General features: G+C 41.9%; 2 protein-coding genes across 4 annotated transcripts; both read right to left on the reverse strand.

The window, feature by feature from the left end:
• Nucleotides 1-1,002: 1,002 nt before the first annotated feature.
• Nucleotides 1,003-9,098, reverse strand: pcgf6 (polycomb group ring finger 6). Its single transcript, XM_079280493.1, has 10 exons — nucleotides 8,641-9,098; nucleotides 8,240-8,339; nucleotides 7,564-7,660; nucleotides 7,176-7,231; nucleotides 7,004-7,063; nucleotides 6,229-6,346; nucleotides 4,802-4,829; nucleotides 4,603-4,701; nucleotides 2,125-2,211; nucleotides 1,003-2,015 (listed from the first exon to the last, which is right to left on the reverse strand). The coding sequence occupies exons 1-10, from the start codon at nucleotides 8,725-8,727 to the stop codon at nucleotides 1,965-1,967; spliced, it is 783 nt and encodes a 260-aa protein (XP_079136619.1). The 5' UTR covers nucleotides 8,728-9,098; the 3' UTR covers nucleotides 1,003-1,964.
• Nucleotides 9,099-11,989: 2,891 nt separating this feature from the next.
• On the reverse strand, nucleotides 11,990-22,827 carry LOC306785422 (RING finger protein 122-like). Of its 3 annotated transcripts, XR_013772407.1 has the most exons (7): nucleotides 21,967-22,360; nucleotides 18,027-18,183; nucleotides 16,504-16,546; nucleotides 16,343-16,384; nucleotides 15,065-15,147; nucleotides 14,032-14,262; nucleotides 11,990-12,459 (listed from the first exon to the last, which is right to left on the reverse strand). XR_013772407.1 is itself a non-coding variant. In XM_079279791.1 (6 exons), the coding sequence occupies exons 2-6, from the start codon at nucleotides 18,134-18,136 to the stop codon at nucleotides 14,142-14,144; spliced, it is 399 nt and encodes a 132-aa protein (XP_079135917.1). In that variant the 5' UTR covers nucleotides 18,137-18,183; nucleotides 22,391-22,827; the 3' UTR covers nucleotides 11,990-14,141. The 3 variants fall into 3 exon arrangements, 2 of the variants coding, with proteins under 2 accessions (XP_079135917.1, XP_079135916.1); XM_079279791.1 differs by lacking the exon at nucleotides 21,967-22,360 and adding an exon at nucleotides 22,391-22,827 and having other exon boundaries at nucleotides 11,990-14,262; XM_079279790.1 differs by having other exon boundaries at nucleotides 11,990-14,262.
• Nucleotides 22,828-23,187: the final 360 nt, after the last annotated feature.

Genomic DNA, 23,187 nt, shown 5'->3' on the forward strand with positions numbered 1-23,187 from the left:
GTTCGGTGCTGCCGGCTACGGCTACCAGCCCCGGGCCTCGGCCGGCTCCTCTCGGGGCAGCCAGAGGGAGAAAGACGGGGTCATGAAGGAGAGCAGCGAGGAGAGCTGCGAGGAGAAAGATGAGGCAGACATTAACTCCAACAACTGAAGGAAGATAGACAGGCAGATGTGGTCATGTGCGGTGTCTGCATGGTGAGTTCATAGTCGCCTATTGTTTTTAATATTTGGAATTGGAGCCAAAAGTCAATACTTTGGGGGTGATAATCAATGTCTTGTTCTTCCTGGAGCATGTGTGTCAGTTTTTAGAGGATCTTCGGATTCTAAAACGAGGAGTTTGTCAGCATTACAAAGTTGTAAATGTTCAACTCTAAACAAGGAAATCTGACATGAACATCTTGACCAAATGTCCTGTGCATCTCCAGAGGAAATGGAGCTTGTTGAACCAATTGGGACATTATTAAATATGTGACGAGAAATTGAAAGTTCCGGGGACGAATTTTACTGACATCATGTGAGAGAAAGAAAAAAAGATAGACTTGAATGTTAGCGTAGTTCCACGTGTCCGTTGTTGCAGCATCTTTTCATCTATGATGTTGAATTTAGAGGTAAACTGCAATGTGAATAGCAACAGTCTCCTTATAATTAATAAAGCATTTCAGGGTGTGTGGAGGATGACCGTGCGTTGCATTTTGTAGTTTGATGACATTACAAAGTTTAGATGTGATCTGCGTTGCTAACATAACCGCTACAGTATTCTGTGTTGGAATAGCCATCATGGTTTATTACCATGTTACACACTGTAAAGCATTAGCTGTGAAAAATATTCAGTACATGTTAGCCCAACTAGCTGCAGTGTCAATGTATACACCTTCTGAAAAAAAAAATACTTGCTGTTGTTTCAGTTGAGATGAGTAAAGTCACATGACTGACTAATGGTTTTCTCTGCTTTTATTATACAAATCTGTGTATTCACAACTACAGGAGGACGTTCTCTGAGGTTTCACACAAGCACCAGATAGAAACATCAAGAAATTTTAAAAAATGACATATTGCATCAATCAAATACACAGGAAATATTTGAAATGAATAAATTAATTGTAAAAACTTATTAAACGCACATAAGTGCTCGTAGACTGAACAATTTAGTCACTGTTGAGCAATTATGTACATTTTCCGCATGCTGGTAATAAATATTGTAGGCTTAAAATGAACACAAAACAGGAAACATTTACCAGTCTACAGTCATTTATTAATTCATTCTGACAAAAGCAAGTAGGAGAGGTATCTAAAAAAAAAAAAACATATCAAAGATTATACAAAACTACTTTTGTCATCCGGTGAGAATCAAGAAGACAGCCTGTACAAAAGCTTTTTAAATTAATGAGTAAATCAACAAGAAGCACGTTGTAATTAAAAACAGAGTGTAGATCTGAACTCCATATAACACACACACACACACACACACACACACCTTTGGTAGTTGTAGTTTCAAGCCCTTTAAAATCTCAACTGTTGATCTGAAATCCCACTCGTCCCCCGAGAGCATAAATAGAAAAAAATAGCTAAAGTCGACTGTTGCATCTTTTCAGACTAGACGTCGCGTTACCTTCACAGACTGACTGCTTCAAAGTTACAGACCCACTGACAGAACCTGAGTACAGTTTCAGCTACAGCAGCAGTCAGTGGAAGCACACTGCAGACACATGGCTCGCCCTGAATACGAGTCAATGAGTCTCGAGTTGAACATTTGACGCTACGGCGTGAGCGGAGGAGTTGAGGTTGAGGAACGTCTCGCCGGCCACCAGCTACCAAACATTTTGCTGGCAGGAAGAGACGATCCCAACAAGACATCCTGGGCAGCTGTGGAGTACCTATAATGCCAGTGTAGAAACTTTACTGCACATTGTCACAAGAGTCTGATGAAGAGAAACAAAACCCAAAAGCTCTGTTCACCCCTCTTGTTCTTAAGACTGGGAGGGCAGGACCAGGCCAAAGTGCAGCACCAGCAGACCATCCTGGAGCAGAAGGGACACAACACCAAAAGCATCACCTGAAAGTACCCCCATAGTTTCCATCATTTAAGTTGCGGTTTGGTTCCGATCGTGTGTTTTTTGAGGGACTCACCTGTAGTGCCTCTTCGCCCACAGAGTTCTGTATGTCTTTGAGTGACTGGTAGTGATCCAGGAGGTGGTCTCCACAAACCACGTCCACCTGCAGGACACAGAGAAACAGGTTTCGTGATTAGGCATTCAGATCGGTCCTACACAAAACTAACTGACCAGAACACTGAACATACGAGAGAAGCCTTGGATATTTATGAGAAACTGGAAGGAGGTGATGGGTTAGACTACAACTACAATGAACTACTCCAATGATATAAAAAAAGTGTTATAACAATATGAGAATTTAAAAGGAGCAGTTATACAACGGTTGTGACCGCTGCTACAATGACCGGTGACTAGGGTTGGGTATCGTTTGGGTTTTTTCTAATACCGGTGCTAAAACAATACTTTTAAAACGATACCGGTGCCTAAACAGTACCTGAACCGATACTTTTTTCTTCAAATTGAACAATATATTAACTGTTTAAAGTATACTATAAATATAAATAAATAAATACAAAACACTTGGCTTCAAACTACAGCGTCAAACTTTTAAACTATGAACAATACGTTAACTGTTAACAGTATACTTAAATAAATATGAATACAAAACACACACTCTGTACACACACTACAGCTTCTAACTTCTGCAATTATCAGCATATTTTCCTTCTCTGGCAAAATACGACACGTCTCATGACTTATTTTATTTTACCAGTTGGTGGCGGTAATGCGCCAATTCGTCGTTTGCCAACCGCCAGTTGGTTTCAAAGGAGGAGAAGAAGAAGCTTTCGCGTGCCTGTGTTGTTGTGCTTATGAGCGACAGCGCTAAGTACCCCGTTGTAATAATACTATGAGTGAAGAGCGGAGGACCGAGTCCTGCTGCCAGGACGGAGTCATCAGAGTAGTGTAAAAAACGTATTTCAATCGGCTCAGGCACCGAAAGGAAGCACTGAAATCTGCGTTGCGTTTCGGTCCGGTAGATACCGGACGTATAGGAACCGGAGCCATATTGGCACAGAGTTTCGGTACCCAACCCTACCAGTGACCTCCCGTTAGTCTCTTTCTCGGTCCTCTCTGAGTTCATCCAGACAGGCCAGGAAATCAACATAAGCTGCTAATCCTCCTCCACGTGCTCCTAAATACCAAACGCACAATCACCTGAACCCACTTCAGTGTTTCTGTTAGTCTCTGAGGAAAGGGACACTCTGTTTGTAACTCATATTTGGAATCATGACGCGTCTCACAACACGGCCACTGCTGTGAGACAGACGCGTGGTATCGCTGCACTAATTATGTGATTAGAATGAGATTAAGCCTGTTCTTAAGGAGTGTCAGTTGTACTTTAGATGCAGGCACCCTGCTGAGATTTGACCCGAGCATTTGCCCTCCTATGTTGGGTATTTCTGCTCATACCCAGCAGGTGTTTGGTCTCCCGAGGGTTCACGTGTGCATTTCTCTTTTTTTCTCCGCTCATGTTTCCATTCTTTGGATAAATGGCCGATGTTGACACGAGTCTCACGATGAGGTGAAAAGTTCTCAACAGTCAACAAAACTGAGGAAACCTCTTCAAGACCACACAGTCCTGTCACCTTTGACTCCTATGAGACAGCAGACGAACATCTACTTCACGCACTTTTGACACAAGTGTTTGCCTGTAACTGTTTGCAGAGTCCAGTCTACAGTGTAGTTTATACACTTCACTGATAAACTGCGCACACATTTTCCGACAGCTGCGCACTTCCTGTTCCACTTATGAGCTCTCTTCCTCTTTCCCTCTTTGGCCAGTTTGTTAGATTACATTTGAGTCGTTATAAATCACGTTTACTTCCATTCCTGGTGGCAATTCACATCAGTGTACATTTATGTAGTCAAGAAATCGCCTGTTGAGGCTCAGCTCGGTTACAATATGGTGCGTTCAAGCGCGTAGGTAAATTACAACGTTATCATGACGTGTTCAAACGTAATCTAGTAAAATGGAGTGTTTGTGAGAAACTTGAGCAGCAACATAAAATATATATATTAGAGATGGAATTGGGACTTATTTAACTTCCTAACGCGAGTTCAAAGCAGCTTATAATACATGATTTAACAACTAACACCACCCAAAATAACAAATATTTAAAGAAAAGTACAATCATTTATATCCTCAACCTTTGAATTGTCTGGTTTGATGTAAATTACCACAAAGTTAAAGGAAAACATTTACAATTTGAATTATTTTTTTGTCCAACTGTTGAAATCTCTGATGGTTTTATGTATTTATTGACAGGCCTATACTTTCTATTTCAGACAGGTAAGTTTTGGCTGTTGGGGAAGTAGAACCCCTGTAAAAGGCCCCCACTCATTCACACATACCAGCGTGACCCTGTCCCCTCCTCCACTATGTGCTGTAATGCCGGCTTCCTTTGCTGTCCCGCTTCCAAGTCCATCTAAAGCAACCGTCAGGATCAAGACAGCAGTCCTGTCCTGTCACCAGCTGAGAGCCTGGCAGACTCACCTGGCAGGTGGCGCTCAGCTCCATCTTCCTCCTGATGAACAGCTCCACGTGGCGGACAGTCGCCTCGCCTGACACGCGGACGTACCGCCTCTCTAAGGGCTGAACGGGGACACGGGGGTCAGGGTGGAACACACTCAAAGTTCTTCAGAAGAATGGAACCGATTCAAAAACTATAAAGGAGTGTCATTTAAGTTGTTACCTTGTAGTTATCGATGCCCTCTTCAGCCCTGAAAGCAAAACAGCAGTCAATGAGTGAGGACAACGGGACAATGGGACCATCTAGTAGCAGGTATATGTAACTGCAGGGCATTTCATCAAACTGGGTTCCACTTTTTCCTCAAAGGAGAATAAATACACCTTGGAGCTGGTCACTCATTTATCTATCATCTATAACAACAAGAGACTAGAGAGCAGCAGTGGTTGCCTGTTTGTTAATTAGGGAATGATTTACACCTGGAACACAAGGCAAATTAACAGCAATGAGCATGCAGGTTATGGTTTCACCCTAGCTGTGACGGTACTGCTACTTCACACTGAACTTGGGAGTTTCCATTTTCTGTGCGGGACATAGAGAACACAACTAGACCTTTTTTCACAAAAGACTTTTGAACATGGCATAGCTGCAAAAGCCCTAACGTGATTAAAAACATTTCATTTTCATCCGTTTATCGGGCTGCGAGCCGCAGCGTGCTGAGCATGTCTTCTCATTAGCTGCATTGTTAATGTGATCAGTTACACCTGTGCTTTTACTGCTATGACAAGTTCAATGACTGCTGGGATTGTTGGTAAGACTTGTTGTTAGAACACTGTTAGAAGGAATGTTATGGGGAAATATGTCATAGTCTTATGCTTTAGGGTTAAAGAATGTAAATCTTTAACTGTGCAGGCACCAAACACTTTTTCAGTAGATGATTCTATCAGTTTTGCATCCAGGTGTCTTGTTATTTGTTATCCTGTGCATTGTTTCTGTCTTCAAAGACGGAGACACACAGAGGTCTAGGTTACGGTACTTCCTGATGAGCATCAGCTGAAGGGCATGACCCTCTGTATGCATATATGATGTGTGATGGTAAAACAGGCTTATTCCGTCTCCGCAATACTGTATCTTAACTCTTCGATTAGGTCACAGTGACCTAATCAAAGGAAGCACCTGGCTGAGTATAAATGTCCATGTATCTGACTGTGGTGTCAGAGCACCTCTTGCAGATGACGGTGATGTATCTGTGAGACTGTGTTCTCTTTGCTTGCAAGCAAATAAATTGACTATTACAACTTTGATCCTTCATCCAGACTCTGTTTCATTTGACATTGATTTGAAAACACTTTACACTCTTCTCCCGACTATTCATAGTAATACTCCACAACAGGAAACAGACAGCAAAAGCTGAATGCAACCTGACACCAGATGTGTCTCATTAACCAATTACAACATCTCACTATCGAGATGAGCCAATGAAAACCAGTAAAGATCCGTAATCAACGGGGATTAATACATTTGCAAACAACATTTCCTTTGTGTCGTGCCTCTAAATCATATCTACATATGCAGAATGTCTGAGAGGCTGAGTACCTTTCGTTGCCTATATAGCTGCTAACTAATGCTGGAGAGCAGCTTTAGATCCTTACCCAACAAAATCCAGCAGCAGAGACACGTCCAGCTCAGGAGGAATGGTGAACATGGACTGGGGAATGTTTTCCTTCTTCTGCCTCTTTATCACCACGGGACCCGGAGGGGAGATCACCACTGCAGAGCAGCAGAGCGAAAACAACACAGGGTGGTTCACTTCCATTCTAGAGAACCCATTTTTCTGGCCTGTTCCAGGACATTTTTAGTGATGCTCCAAGTGGTATGACAGCGATCACTGCATTCACTAATACGTTCCTCTCTGTGGAGGTCTGATCATGCAGTCTAAGGCTATAAAATAACCTCTAATGTGCTTAGAAATTGTCACAAATCGATTCATAGACTGAACAACCAGTCACCAGCGACTAATATTTACATTTTGAGGACAGTGTAACTCACATCACTGAGCATTTCAGCATCTTAAGTAGTAACCTGCATGTGCTACCATGTGACGTGACTTGGGAACCCTGCCACATTCAGCACGAAACCGCATGCTCAAAAAATCTCTATCTTTGGACCCCCAGGTATTCCTTTTTTTACGATTGCTTACACACTAAAATAACACAGTTAGCAAAACCTGACACTTAAGGAGCAAAATCTCAGCCCGGATCTGCATATTCTATGCGGAATATGTTCAGGTGTGTGGAACTGATACCCACAGAATGAGCCGTGTGTATTTCTAACCCAGAATGACAGTGAGTGAAACATCGTACATTACATTCCTCACAGTTCGTCTAACGAGCCGGTGTACTTAAACCTTTAGTAGTGAACGGTTACCTGATTTTGGCACTGCCAGCCCTCTCTCTTTGTAGAAGTTACACATTTGCTTTCTTTCGGCTGTTGCACAAAACAAAAAAATAAAGAGTTCACATTAGAATTCAAGCAGAAAATGACACATAATGTACATGAATAACCTTAAACTACATCCGACTTTTTATACTGTACTTACACTCCTCCAGGAAGGGAACCATTTTGTAAACAATATCCTGCAGCTGTCTGTCAGGCCTGCAGGAAAGACAGAGGAAACAAGTTTTAAACTCAACACTGACTGCTTTATTGACAGCAGATTATCAATCCTAAAATCCATACATTTCCAGAATTCATCATGTCAAAAATCCACTCTTGACAACAAAACTAACTCCATGTACAAGAAAATGAATGCATTCCAATTTCCAGAATAATTATGTAGTGTTTTCCGCACACTGATAAAAACCTTTTCCTCCTGAATAACTTAAAACTGGACTATGAAAAATGTTTTGGTTGACGACCGTCTATTAATTTAACATGTACGGTGGGGAATCCATATCAGCCAATAGGTGGAGAACTACCAGACCTACCTGATGTTGTATAGTGGTTGTGTCTGGTGGACAACGATGCTGCACGTGGGACACTTGTTGCTCTGGAAAAAGTGCTTCACGATGCAGGTTTTGCAAACTAGGGGAAGACAAAACACATCGCAATGTCAGACACAGTCGGGACATTATGTATGTCGCATAGCCAGACTAATAGGAATTTTTAAGACTGATATACAGATCAATATTTGAGACCAAATAGCTATATTTTTTTAACAAACATGCTTGGAAAATTATTGTTATAGCATGCTTGAAATATTTAGTGAGCAGTATGTTTTGTCAACTTGTCAAAGATCATTGCTTGAAAAACAATGGAGACACTGGAGGTCATTTCTCTTGTCACTGTATGTAGGTGAGGAACAAATATTGGCTGACATATTGCACGGTTTATCAGGTGTCCTCTTGTGTAATCGGACGTATGTGGCACAGAGACATCATGGTGGGAATTAAATGTTTGTACGGGCATCCTGATATAAAACCACTGCATCCCCAGTCGGGATCCTTTTTGCACGTCAATCCCCTTGTTTCCTGTGAGCCTCACTGTATCCCAAAAAGTTTGATTCCCAAAGGAGAAACCCAATCAATGATATGCACTCCTGTGGAACTCCCTGAAGCTCCTCTGAGAACTCCAAGGCGAACATAGACCTGAGATATGACTCACATGTGTGCAGGCACTCCGTGATGGTGGTAGCGTCGATGAGGAAGCCACAGCAAAGGGCACAGCGGATGTATGGATAGAACTGTTTGAGGGAGAGCGTGGTCTGTGGGAAAGGACACAAAATCCACAGTCAATGGTTACAGCTTTAAAAAAGCCACGCAGCTTCATTTGCATTGCATGAAGGCACGTCGGCTTCAAAGGCTAGCTAGTATTAAAAGCAATACTACGTGTTACCAGTTGAGGCATTCACGTTACCGGTAGGTAAGCAGGACAGCGCAGAGATGGGGAATAAAAGTGTCAGTTGTCAGAAAGGTAAGAACATGGAAATAGTCTTACTTATGAATTAAGTTACGTTTAAGACAGTCAGTGTGAGTAACGTTAAATACAAAGGTCAGTGAACGTACCTCTTCCTCTGAGTCGCTGTCTAATATGTTCGTTGACCCTTCATGACTCCTGCGACCGTAAAACGACAGACACAGAGGAGTCGACATTCCCAACGGCAGCTAACGACACTACAACAAACGTCTCGTTTTTCTTTAGGTCTCGAGGAAAAAAACAGCGAGTAAAATGGTTTATTTCAAAGTACAACTTAGCTCTGACGTTAAACGTCGATGTAACTTATAGTCGCCAGTGAAGTTAGCTATGCTTGGCTAGCGGGCTAACAAACGTACACACTCTGCGCTTACAGGTTGAAGTTACTTAGCTTAGTTGCTAATGTAACCTCCGTTGGCTGGTCAACTGCTCCAGTGCGTGCTATTGCGGAAAAAAACCATTTAACACGAAATAAAACGACCTCCTAACTTTAAGTTACTTTGTTGCCTTCTTCGCACTCACGTTAACGACTCAATTTCCCTCGCGCGTGTTCCGCGAGACTCAATAACATTACGCTTTCCGGCCTGGATCCTTCAGAATAAATGTGATCTGACCAGCAAAGCAACGTTCAGCACAATTCAAAACAAACCGGACGGGCATTTTCTGTCTAAATGCCCCCATTGACATGTACTTTATTCTCAAATAATTATATAATCTGTAGCAAAATAAATACAACATAAGTCATGAAAGCCTTCAAAAACAACATTTCACAACACATACAAATACCCGAACCATGGTGGAGGCAATTTAACAGAAATGTGGGAATGAAAGAATGTGGAACTGAACTGGAATTACACATAGCCTACAGCATGAAATACAAGAAAGTCTAGTGACTTTTCTAATAATTCCAAACACGATTGACAAATCCAATACATTTATTTTGAAGATACAATTACGTATTTCCAGTGAAAGCAATACACGAGGAAGAAGGGTCTAAAAAATAGAATAAAAAATAATAATAATTCAAATTATAAAAATAAAACAATAAATAAATAAACTAATTAAATACTATTAATAATTAATTATAAAAATAGAAATAAAAAAGGAAGTACTGTCTACTCTGAAGTTGCCAGCAGGGGGCGCTCGAAGCACCTCCTTACGGCCTATGCAAAAAATGAGCACTCATTATTGCTGTATATGTCTGTATTGATTCTTTTCCGACCCCCTCCCTTACCTCTCATTTCTGTATCGTAATGAAGTGTTGCTTTGAAATGCAGGGGTGCCCATGCCTGACCTCATTTGGTCACAGGAACAGTTGTTTGAGTCAGGAGAGCTCCAGATTAGAAGACATTTAAAAAAAGGGAGGAAACAGCAAATATTACAGTAACTGTATCAAGCAAACAATATTTGTGTGAAATAGCTGCTCAATAGAATTATTATTTACTTTCTTTAAATGTATCAAATAATTTAAATAATTTTTAGCATTCAACACAGCCAGAATAATGTGGACAACAATTATTATAAATTAATTAAAATGTATACATTTATTTGTTTAGTTATTTTGGACAAAGGTTTTGAGCAAAAAAAAAAAAAAATATATATATATATATAATGATTTAGAGTTACAGAGCTAAACCCTCTTTTGTTCTGTGGTAACAATACAAGAAGAGTCCCACTGAATTTGGTGCTAAATGTTGCAGTGACATGCCCACCAGAGTAAGGACATCCCCTAATACAAAACCCCAGCGACATGTCTCAGCAGAACAGACATTCCTTCAGGACATCAATTTACATCCTGTTGCTTGTGAGATGGGAGACCCACCACCATCTCAGGCATTAGAGTGGATTTTATGTTTCAGCTTCTGAAATTCATCCTCTTGTTATTGCAGGTCATTGGCTCCAAACAGTACAGTTGCTGTTGTGTTTATTGGCCATGAAGACTGCCGTTTTTAATGGATGTAACTTAAGGCTGCAACCAAATGCATGGGTTGTACTATATGTGCTGTGAGTTGATGTGGTTGAGCTGGCTTATTGTTGTGATACTGACAGTATATGCTTCATGTCTGAGGGTACGTTTTGTTAATTTTCATTGGATAGATGGATGTCGTTTTCATTTTAAACACATTTACACCCTAATATTAGTAGGGGGACACCACCTCTACCTTCTACAAAGCATAACTAATGTGTTTGAATGCATTCTGATGGGGTGGCCGGAATAATAGAGACACTCCTTAATGACAACTTTACAAACTATTTTGATTTTATTGTAAAGCCCCTAATTTGTCATTTATGATATTTGGCTACGTAAATCAAATTGACTCGACCTGCAATTCTAAGAGGTTTAGTGAGAGATGTTTGCAGTGATGGATCAGTCATCTCCATTCATGAAAATACTCTCCATCCTCTCAACATTCCCTCCACGAGGTTTAATCAGGCACTTTATGTGCAGAAATGCTGACTCATATCTGGGACTCTTTGTGGTTAAATATCTACTTTTCGATAGATTTCTTTGCGACGTTGGAGTTCGGACCGCTTTCTATCTGCCAACGGATGTCTGTGGGAACACAGAACTCACCGCATTTACAGTGCTGTGTTTTGGGGGAGTGAAACGAGATTTCCGCCTCTTAATTGTCTCGGCAAGTCTTGCAGTTAGTCAATGTCAATAATGGAAGATCGGCACACTCGAAAACCTTTCATGACTGTGCAAATACCCCCATGTCATGGCTGAGCAGGGAATTTCCAGACATCTGCTCACCGCATAGTAGCTTTGTGTTGTCTCTGTGTGTGTGGTGCACATTTATTTTGCATTCATGTGCATCTCCATACCTGCATGTTAAACTTTGTGTTTACTTCTCATGGTAACAACATGAAGAACTCCACAGTAGACTGAGTAGACATTCTCAGCACTTCATTTTGTTGTGCTTTTGCACATGGAACTTGGGGAAGCCCCATTGAGAGTTAGGTGGGATAAATTAGGAATTCACTCCTGGTTTAAATTAAGTGGTGAATACAGCTCCGGGGGCCGAGGGTCTTGTGTGGGATTACTGGGAATTTACAGGAAGGGAATAAATCTGCCTCATAAATCTCTGGTCGTCAAGTATTCTTCTCTTTCCTCTCAGAACCTCTACTAGATATATCATTCAGGAAGAATTTATTGTCACAGATGGCTCCAAGGATCCATTCTGGTAAAACATAATTTAGGATGGTCGCTCTTTAGGATCATTTAAGAGGTGGCACCATATCGGTGGAAATCCTTCCGTCACATACACACACAGCAAGATCGATCAAAAGCACCTAACAAAAAAGGCAGGGCACCAACAGCACAATAGCATGACCTGTCCATGTATATATTACAACGACAGCTTACAAATAAACATGATTAAGTGTTGACATGTAGCAAAACTAGAAAAAAAGACTTGAATCCAGATGACCATATCAAAACACCGGTTACATATATATATATTTGTTTCTAACTTCAGAAAATTGAAAAGCATTTACAATTTACACAGTACTCATAATAATATATTACACGGTACATACAGAGAATGATAGTGTATGGTGTACCTCACTTGGACAGAAAACCAGCTCAAACATGCTCTTCATATCAGTGCAGTGTGTCTATTTATATCACTACAGTACAGAGCTCATCTGTCCCACCGGCAACAATCACGTCCAGCTATTTCACAAATTATAGCACGACTGACACACAATGCCTTTTTACTGAAAGCCAGTTATGATACAAAACAGTTCCTCAGAAAAAAATGTATGCATGGTTATATATATTAATTACAAATGTGTGTGTTCATTTACGTGGTTGTATTTCTATCAGATACCATTTGACGCGACTGTCTTGCCATTTAGGGCTTCCTTCCTTACCTTCACTCGGCTTGGCAACACACTGTGGGATGGAGCTGCGTGTTTGTGAGACAACAGAAGATTACAGTCAAAATACATTCAGCCCCGATTATTGTAAATTCACAATTGTCCCGTTTTGTTAAAAGCCCACTTTTCACGCATGTCTTTCATTACAGTCCTCGTCTTTGTCATCGACTTTGGGGCAGCAGTGAGTGGCTTTTGTTGCTGTCTGGTGCTTCAATCTTACATCTTTTCAAGCTCCAGGCTCTTAAAAGTGGTGGCGGACGCACCAAGACGCATCCCGTTCGTGTGGCGCTGCGTGTCATTTTTTGGGGGGGAAAGTGAAAACGGTAGGAATTGTCACCAAAACATTTCTTAGAGACGGAGCTGCTCTGGGGGGCAGAAATAATCTCTTTTGTTGGGTAACAGCGGTGAAGCGGTGACACTTCACATACCAGCACAACTTAGAAGACACAGACACGCAGAAGCTGTTCTGTTCTTCACTTGCCACTCAAACCAGGAATTTGATGCCCCCATGTTGTTGTGAAACGCTGACTCTGTTCAGTATGTATGTCTTACTGTTAGCTTGGCAGTTAAAGTTGGTAATGTATTTTAGAAACCTGTTTTTTGTTGTATTCTCAATAAATCGAATTCTCAATAAATCAAATGCTCTGACAAAAAGTCATATAATCCCCTATCTGCTCGGTGGTGCATGAAGTAAGTTTGACTTTCAAGTATAAAATGCAGATACAATGACCCCGCTCTTCCATATCCATGGACCCATAGAGAGAGCTAGGGCACTCGCGTTTTCTTAAACCCTGTCTCCCAGGCCTCAGTCTCCACAACCTTTTAGGACCTAATGATATTCAAATAAAATACATTTATTTTAGAGAAAAATATCTGCTGATTCGCAAACACCCTTTTCCCAATGTAAGTCAATAGAGTAAAAGTATTTTTGGGCCCCAGGGCATCACATGACGGACCCGGAAGTTGTAATTCCACTGTTTGGCCATTATGTAAAAAGTTGCTTCAAAGCCGATCGGTCTTCCTGGGGCTTGGTTCTACAGCTGTGAGTGCTAACAACGACCATGTTTGTTGTTTACGCTCATTGTGATCATTTTGGGGGAGTGGCTTTGGTGGGAGGCCTTTTGCTAGATTTATCGACTTTAAGGACTAGCGCTGTCAGCTACTGTCGTCGGAGAGGAGTTGGCAACACTGTGCTGGGCTTTTCGGTTGGATCATTTTTTTAAATTTAGCTTACTTGTGCTCGTTCCTCCAATGATACCTATCCAAGCTTTAAGCCAGACACTTCAGGGCTATTGACCACAATTCTTCAGTCATCAGTTCCTACATAACCGATCTATAATGAGTAGTGAATTGGGATTTCATACGCAGGAATCCTCATCGTTGTGTGCCAATGCTGAGGAGTGTAGTCAATCATCTATCTGCAGCTCTAAGGCACTTAGCTTTAGCATCCGGCTATGTGCTGAAAATAGCAGTATCTCGGCTTGATAGTTAGCCTTAAAATACCAACCCCCCATTTAATTTACCCGGAATAGGCTCTTTGGCTCTGCACTTAAGGTTTAACTCAGACAATCATACAATTTATACTTCTAGCATAGCCCTACCTGAAAGAATGTCTGCATTACTAAAACTACAAACTGTTGGGTGGTGAGACAGGGTCTATACAGTGAGGTGTCCACTGACTGTAGAGTGTAAGGTAATGCCGTTTTCCATCTCAGACCTCCAGCAGACTCTGGGGCCGCTCAGGTGCTGGAGGCGGGTCAGGCTGGAGGCGGCAAATGGGCTTGTTGCACATGGGGCAGACACTGCGGATCTCCAACCATTTCAGCAGACACCTGGGAAACGCGGAGATAGATTAGAGACACATTACCACGTGTTTTCATTTCAAAGTAAGCCAAATAGCGCAAAGTTACACAGGTGGAAACTTCAGCAATCAAGATGAGAAAAAGGAGTTCAAACAGCCTAATTGAGGGTCGTAACACAGAACTAGACAGACAGTCATGCAGGATATGTGTACACGTTCAAAGGCACTGGTAATGCAGGTAGACAAGTGTCAGTCAGAGAGACAAGTTGTCAATATCACGCCAACGCTGCAGGGCAAAAACAGCTTGCGTTGCTTAAAAGCACGCTCATGCTCAAACATGCAAGGACGTTTCCAGAATTTGCTCGTCAGTCTCTGCAGGGCATCCCAAACAAAACTTGCTCGATTACGCTTTTCTGAATTCCACTGCTTCTCCGACTGCTTTGGCTGTTAACTTAAAGACACAAATCCATGACGAAGCGGCATTTGTGACTGAGTCATTCCTTCGAAACTGGCTCGTCCACAATGTTGAGAAAAACTAATATGTTGTGTTGTTTGTAAAGTGAGGCCTATATGGACATTTGCAGACTGAATGGCTGCTCCAAAAGTGCTATTCCACACATGGTTTCAATTGGCGGTTGTCTTCCGTTTCGAGCATAATGTATCAGTCGATAAAATGAGCTGCACCAATTTGTGAAACAGCCAAAAACAAATGATTCCAGTCTGTTTCCTTTGACTGTAACTTTGAAATAGAGTTTGCACGTTCACAAATACCGAGTCAGCTTGTCCACTCTCATTAAAGTTTGACAATCACCAAGCACGGTTGTAGGACTTACTTCTTGTGAAAAGCATGGGAGCACGGGCACACTCCGAGCTCGTCCCTGCTGCGAAACTCGTCTAAGCACACCGCACACGTTTGCTGAACAGGGAAACAAAACAGGTTTTAAAATCGGTTCATAACCGACACCTGAAGCATGTTCAGTTAATACAGAGTATCCTGATACAAGCACTCTACAGTATACAGCGTTTAAACAGTCAGAACGATAATGCATCCATTCTGCAGTTAATACTGTGAAGGTCTTTCATTAATCACGACTGCACTGCTATCATTTTATTACTGCCATAACCCCTTATTCATGTGAATATTGTACAGTATGTACTACAATATTAAGTTGTTGCCTTTGGCATGCAATATATAAACGTTACCATTTTTAGCATTTAGGTAATGATGGAAATGTGCACCAAACTAACCTTATAGCTTACAATTTACAGTTTGCTGCTAGCTGTGACTAGCTCCTATTTCTGTTGTGTGATGTCTGACCACACCACTCTCTAATATTAAGCTAATTTGCTATCGACTCAATTTAGCATAGACTTTTTTAAACTTGACAACATAATCATTTTATTTTGGCCCGTTTGTATTTCCTGTTCAAATAGTTGTTCACGCAATATGCTAACAGAGAGGAAACTTGGACTAAAGCTAATGCCCTAGCAACAAAATGGTAATGCAAAGGGTCTACGCTCAATTTTACACATGACTGCAACAGTGTACCAGAGATTAGCTACCGAAACAAACAACCTCCTTTGCAAATTGTAGCTATCACTTTTTTTGCTACATTTTAAACACCAAACCGCCAGCTTACAGCATGTTTTCCACATAAATTCCGTCGTATTAGCCAGTTAGCATTGAGCTCATTGACTCCCATCTGTACTCATCTTACGCCATTACGACAATGGAAAGGGTCGACACTCAATGTTCTGACTTTTACAAAACCTTGCAACCGTTATGTAGTATGCAATTTGGACATAGCTTATAAAACAGCCTGTCACATGACTGCAACAGTGTACCAGGGATTAGCTAGCGACTGGCCAAACGAATAGAACCTACTTTAAAAATAGCCAAAATGAAGTGTTTCCAGCAAATTACAGACACTATAGCTATTTACAGCAGCAAATGTGTTGCTGAAAGTTGTAGCCATTGCTTCATTTTGCTACATTTGAAACACTCGGGTCACTAAACCGCTAGCTCACAGCATGTTTTCCACGTTCATTCCGTCCCATTAGCCAATAAGCATTGAGCTGATTGATTTCCATTCACTATGTATTTAACTTACGCCAATTAGGCTCAGCTTCTTCCCCGCTCCTTTCAAAACAACCTGTTGACGAGAATTGAGTTGTGACAATAAAATAAACAATAAAACAATAAAGATGAACGTACTCTGAGTCACAATTTGACGTGACTCAAACTGGATACACAGCAGTAAGAACACATTACCTCGTTGTAACCGTACTGTTCTCTTGCACCTTGTCGCCTAAGTCTGTGAAGGAGAAAGAAAAAAGAAAAATGTATTATACAAATTGTATTATGTGCCTGGTGCTCCATATGTGTCTTCTACAGGACATGTTTTGTCACGCCTTATGAATCAGCTGAGAGTCAAACAGCCTTGGAATTCAGACAATGCCAAATTCAAGTAACAGCCTGCGCCTATATGCTCAAAAACGTTTCCCTTTATAAAGGTATTCTGACTGAATTTCTGTTTTATTAAGTTGATCATAAGTTGTTGAAAGCAAAAATATATCACCGTTATTTTAGGCTCAGTTAACAATTTAAAAAATGCATTTGAGTTGCACGCCATTTTCACGTTCGAAACCTTATTGGGAGTGACCGATTTTAGGGCTTTGCCATCGCTAAATACATTTACATCAATGAACAGAATCACAACCTTCTTTTAAAGGTCAGATATCTCTCTGACAGCCAAATGAATTAACAGAGCATAACCTCTTTTGCAAAAGCAAATCTTTGAGCAGGTTTTACTAGAAATCCTGGAAGTAGACAGCATCCCACTAACTGACATAATTCCAACCTGTCTGCAAATGCCTGAAGCAGCTTTCTCTTAAACCTTTGTCGTTGCCAAATAACAGCCGACGCGCCATGACACACCACGAGAGGCCTCTGCGTTCAAATATTGAAACCCAGTCTGTAACAAGTATAAAAATACAGAATGTCACTAACTGAAGTTGTTGAGGCAGGACGATAGAAAGTTATACGAAGATTAGAAAACATCTTCTGGTGTGCACCGAAGGTTGCAGGTTAGTGATCTAGCACTCTAAGACAGGGGTGGCCAAACTTTTTTGATTTTGGGCAATGTACAGAAAAAGAGTCATGGGCCAACAATAGTGAATGTGCAGTTTTCAACCAGCTACACTACAAGAAAATCTGTGTTTCTAGACCAGAAAAACCCATGTGGCATTAAATTACATTTTTTAACAGTTTGTGATTACAGACGTTTATTGGCGTGCCCACATGTTACAAAACGTATTTCTGCATCTGCTGCTCTTGGATTTAATTTGAATTATTTGGTACTTTTAAACTCTAAAATGATGCTTAGCTTCAGTGCCCACTTACAATGTCATGTGTAAACATGTAAATAAATGAAGATAAAACAGGCTGAAATTGCCAAGTATTGCTTTCCTTTCATAAGCGCCCTCTTAAAAGATTATGATGCTAATGTAAATGTATGATGTAAGTCTATTCGTCTGATATTAAGATGGAACAAACAGAACAGGCAGGGATAGTAAAATATTGGTTTAGAGGTTAAAAGAGAGAACATTTCATTAGTTTTAGTCACAATCGAGTCATAAACAAAGGATGTGCAATATACATGCAATGCAATTTATTACAAATATGCTAAAGCCACATTAGCTAGATTACTGCCCGTTTGACAGCCTGTGTAAATCCAAAATGATGACTGTGACTGTGTGAATCCAGTCCCGGGAGCTCTAACCCCTCCATCGTACCTGAACATGTAGCAGCAGAAGATGAGGGTGAGCATGAGGATGAAGAGGCCGATGCCCAGAATAATGATGTAGACGTTGAGCGGCAGGTGGAAGAGCTCCTCAGACGTCATCTTGCAGTAGCGGCCGGGGTTCTGCAATCCAAGGTCACACAGACACCCTGAGAGGACGGGACACACGGAAACAAAATGATTACACGGAATGGAAACGGGAGCAAAATGACTGGTATTAATGCGACTAAAGCAATGTTTGTTTATGAGGGTTACACCAGCACAGTATCACAGCAGTCACAGGAGATTTTCATAATGACAAAATGCAATCAAGATTTGTAGCCTCGTTCGGGAGAAACGCCTCTGAAAATGCATTTCAAAACAAGCATTCTGAAGTATCCATTGAGTATGTATTTACCAGTTCAACTATTTATGCATACTTGAAGCGACCTTTCTTACAGATGGTGAATTATTAAGCATTTCTACAACAAATACTACTACTTATCAAACTGCATCATATCCATCTTATCAACATAAAATATTTTCATAAAAGGTTGGCATGAATGCAAGTCCAAACCAACTCAACACAAAGAACAAGGCAACGGTTAACGAAGCCTAATGTTGGTCGTAATGCAAATACACATACTCACGTTTTCAAACACATTTTGAAAACGTATGAAAATGTATTTTTTTTACAGTAAACAAAGCTACAGTCAGATCTAAGGAATGCAGCCAACCGCATGTGGCATTTAGGAACTCAGCTGAAATGACTAAAATGTATGACTTACAACACAAAGTGCCTTACGCATGGCCTTTAAAGACTGGCGATCCATTTGAAAGGAAAGCATTGAGAGATTTAGACGCGTTGTTCATCACAAAGTGATGAACAACGATGTTAGCAAAAAAACGGCTTGGAGTAGTGTGGGTGAGCTTTCAATATTTGATTTCTTTACGAATGATGTCACTATTGGACAACTTCTTCTCTGTCTTGGGTTCTCAAAGGGCCCAGCCCTGAAGGAACACTCTGTTTGTGGGGACGAACTTTACTGCACATACGAAGGTGGAATGGTTGTCGCCTACAACTTTGAACTTTCATATTGGCCTTGAAACTTCATTTCTAAGGTTAGAATTAAATTTAGGTGTAGCTCTGATCAGTGGCGAAGGGTAGTTTCGACACATCTTATGACAGACCCTACTGCATAATTGTGTCACAGGTTGCTACTGACTATTTTACACCATCAACAAAAGAACACCATGACAGAGATGGGTTTGTCCGTTTAAGGGTGTGTACCTGTAAGTAGTAAGTGGTACCTAACCGGTGCTAGCTGCTATTGCCAACCATAGCTTGAATATAAGAAGTGGATTCAGTCGCTGTGACAACTCCCACTGGTGAGAGGGCTTTGGCCATTGCCATCTTGTTTTGTGACCATATTTGGAATGCGGAGCAGTGACGACGTAGTATAGATACCGTACAGCTCCGGTCGCGACCTGTCAATCACAAGATAGACACGCCTTTAATTAAGGACCATCATTGACTAAAACATCATGCTGTATTGAAGAAGACTTGAAACTAGAGTAAACTCATGTTCACAATGTTTACTGAGGTAAGTAAGAAGTCAGGTCATTTTCTCATAGATCAGACTTTATTTTGCAACCAGAGGAGTCGCCCCCTGCTGGCCTTTAAAGAGAATGCAAGTTTCTTTGTCTGCCTGTTCTCAAATCAACACTTTGTTGTGGGGCCTCCTACAAATGCCCATCCTCTATGATGGATAATATTAAAGTGCAAGACAATGCTGTAATTAATTGTTCCCAGATGGATAGTATGACAAGTAGCCATCTCTATTATCTTACAACCCTTCCGCGCCCCTCACTGTATATTTTCATCTTTGAGTCCATTTGTTGAGATGTTATCGTGCTGAGCTCTATCAGAGCCTTGCCAATATGTTTCCATGGTCCCGACACGTCTTCATGACCAACATATCCCATCATACTTCACTCTGTCTGTGTCCACCGCCTTTGGCGACGATGCGGCGCACGGATCTGTGTAACCTGAAAGGCCTGGCGCTCTGGCACCGCACCGCATCTGTGAAGCATCGTATTTCAAATTGCAATGTAACACTGCTTACACGGATTCTTGAGCATGCACTCAAGTTTTTGAACGAAGGTGAAAGTTGAAATATGAGTGCATGTGTAGAGGCAGTGCGTAATAAACAACTGTGGGGGTGCCAAATATTAATTAAATAAGTGAGAAAGTGGGAGAAAAGGAGAGAACTGAGGCTGGGGAAATAACTTTTGACTCTTTTTTTATTGCTGGTATATTTCAACTGCAATTGGCTTTAAATAGGAGAAACCTATTCACAAAGTACTCCGCTTTCCAGTGAACTTTTACAACCATCCTTGCGTCACACAGGAATGTGTTCCACTTCTTGCTCCGCATCTCGGGCTGAGACGAGCTACTCGCTGGAGTTTGGGCTCAGCAAGAGGTAAGTGTTTTCAGCCCGAGGGGCTCGAACATGCACTTTTCATCCCCCACGGTGCACGTCAGCCTTAAACTGCAGTAGTTAACTATTTCTTAAGGTCAAGTGGCACATTTTCTGCAGTGGTGACGGTGACCTCTGGTCCAAAAGTCATTCTTTAATGGACAGAGGACACAGCCTGAGTGCGCAGTCCTGGGTTGGCTTGTACATGCACAGTGGTGGGGGGGGGGGGGGGTTAGGGAGCGTTTGATAGGAGATTTGGGTGAAGGACGAAGCAGCTGTAATCTTAGCACGACGTTTGTAAATCATTAATGGTGAAGTGCTAAAAAGGTAGGCCACTGTGCAAATGTATGCAGTCTGGATACAACTGTATCTGTAACACCGTCACACAGAAACAGTAGCTTTTGGTTTGACATGTTTTCGCTGGTAAGTTATAGAAACTGATTGTATCAAAACTTTGTTTAGCGGTCCTAGTTGTTGTTTTTTGTTTGGAATATATTTGAGGTCATGTCAGTGCTAAAACACATAATAAACCCATTTTGATCATGGCTAATTATTGGTCACGTCTTGACTTTGTGTGAAAAATGTCACATGAGGTTTGGGTTGTGGTAAGCTATTCATGGATCCAGCGGTAAGTGTGTGTGGAAAATCCTTCCAAAGCTCTTAACTACTAGCAAGTTTCAAATTAGTGATTCGCGAAATTAAAAAGATTTAAAATGGTTGCTAGGAAACATTTGATTTGAAATATTCCCAATTTACATCTTTATTAAACATCATTATATTAGCAAGCCAACTTTAGCTCTGTCAGCTAGTTGACAGTTACACTTAGCAGTTACTAGGTGTAAATATTTAGTGACAACTAATCTTCACAAAATAAATAATACCTGTAACTCCAGTTAGCGTGCAAGCTCTCTAACGGGCTTCTCTATTGGTTTACCCCATCAGGGGTGGAGTAATGGAGAATGGACGTCATGCCTTGGTGTTGAAACCTTCTGTGATCGTGGACCCGTGGAATCATCACGAATGGCCTGTGTGGGAGCCCGGCTGTGAGCTGCCTGGCACAGTTAAGGCAGGCCAGCGAAGTAGGATATTGTTGCTAGTTAGTGCTAAACCAGTTCAACAAGTGCTGGCAAGTTATTATTTAGCTACAGCTAGCAAGCTAGTGGTAGCTAGTGACGCAGCCCGAGTGTTTCAGACACAACTTGCAACAAAGCCAGCAGTGACGATCAAGTGACTCAAGGTGGCTGACTGAAAAAGAGTGCACAGCGACAGGTGTGCCGGTGTTTTGTATGGCGTCTATGCTACCACCTGATTAGGCCATGAGTGCAAAGATGTCCCCGGAGCCTCGATGGGATAAACTATTCCGCCTGTTTGCTTTAATCTCCAACTAGTAAGAGATTTATAGTCTCCGACTAGTAAACTTATTTCTAGGCTAAGTTTGAGCTTACGTGGGAAAAAAAACACCAGCACACTTACCGTTACACCATTGGACAGGGTGCATGAAATATGCGAATGTTCGGTTGACAGACCCAGGAAATCTGTGGGGTTGTGACCTCTCCGATATCACAAAGTCTGGTTTCCCCAAAAGCTCAAGTTTTGACCTGTTCGTCCACTAGGTTTAAAGGTCCAGACTAGCGTAACCCTGACGGTAGAACAGATGTGCAGCGAGTTAAATCCTTGTGGTCTGGAGTAAGCAGATCTGATTAAATACTCCCAGATTCTCGAGAAGACATTACCAAGATAACCAGCTGCTCATTTGAACCGCAGCCTTCAGTGGTGATTTGCCACTCAAGGACAAAGACAAAAGGCTTGGAGATGAGCCGATTGAACACAACCAAACCAATGTCACTGGCAGTATCGAAATACACTCCAAACCCCATCAAGTGCTCTGGATATGTACCTTTAGCCGAGCGCAGTCCCTGCTTTTCTTGTTTTGCCTCCCCTTCAAAACATTGTCACGAGGCTCTCCCTCCCTTCTTTTCTCCCCTCCTTTCCTTTCCTGTCTCTCTCCTCTGTCCTCTCCTTTTTAGATCTCCACGTCGCTTTCCCCTCTTCTGCGGCTGTGAAAACCTGCCGCGGTCAATTATGGAGAGACAAAGGGAAAGGACATGGATGGGTTTCCCCGGCAGCACGGCCAGCCAACCAGGCGGACGGCCTCAGTGTCCCTGTGGAAAGCAGCGTCTCATCTCGTCCCCTGCCTCCACGCTCTGAACAAAGAACACTGGGAGGTATGTGCCACAGGAAGACAATGCTGCTGATGTGAATTCAGATCCTCTCCTCTCTCTGTGTGTCCTCTTCTTCTCACTTTCTCTCTCCTTCCTCGTCTCCCTTCCCCACTTCTCGTCTACAGTTTGTAAACAGATCCCTGCTCATGTGATTCGCTGTCTGCATCACAGCTCTGCTTTCACCGCCCCCGTCCTTCCTTCCTCCTCCCTCCCTCTCTCCTCCCTCCCCGCCCGCCTGCCCTCCCTTTACCTCCAGCCCCTCTGGGTTTTTCCTTCCACCAGACCCCCCCCCCCCCCCCCCCCCCAGCCCCCTCCTTCCTTTGCAGCTGCAAGCTATTATTGAAGTGGCTGCCAAGCAGATGGCAGACAGGCAGATGTGGAAACAGGCGGTGGTGAGAGGCTGAGATATGACAGTCTTAAGGTAGCTCAACAAATGAGACATTCGTAGAATTGAACTGCAGTTCGTACAAAC

This window comes from Melanostigma gelatinosum (assembly GCF_949748355.1).
Source record: "Melanostigma gelatinosum genome assembly, chromosome: 12".
Taxonomy (NCBI): domain Eukaryota; kingdom Metazoa; phylum Chordata; class Actinopteri; order Perciformes; family Zoarcidae; genus Melanostigma; species Melanostigma gelatinosum.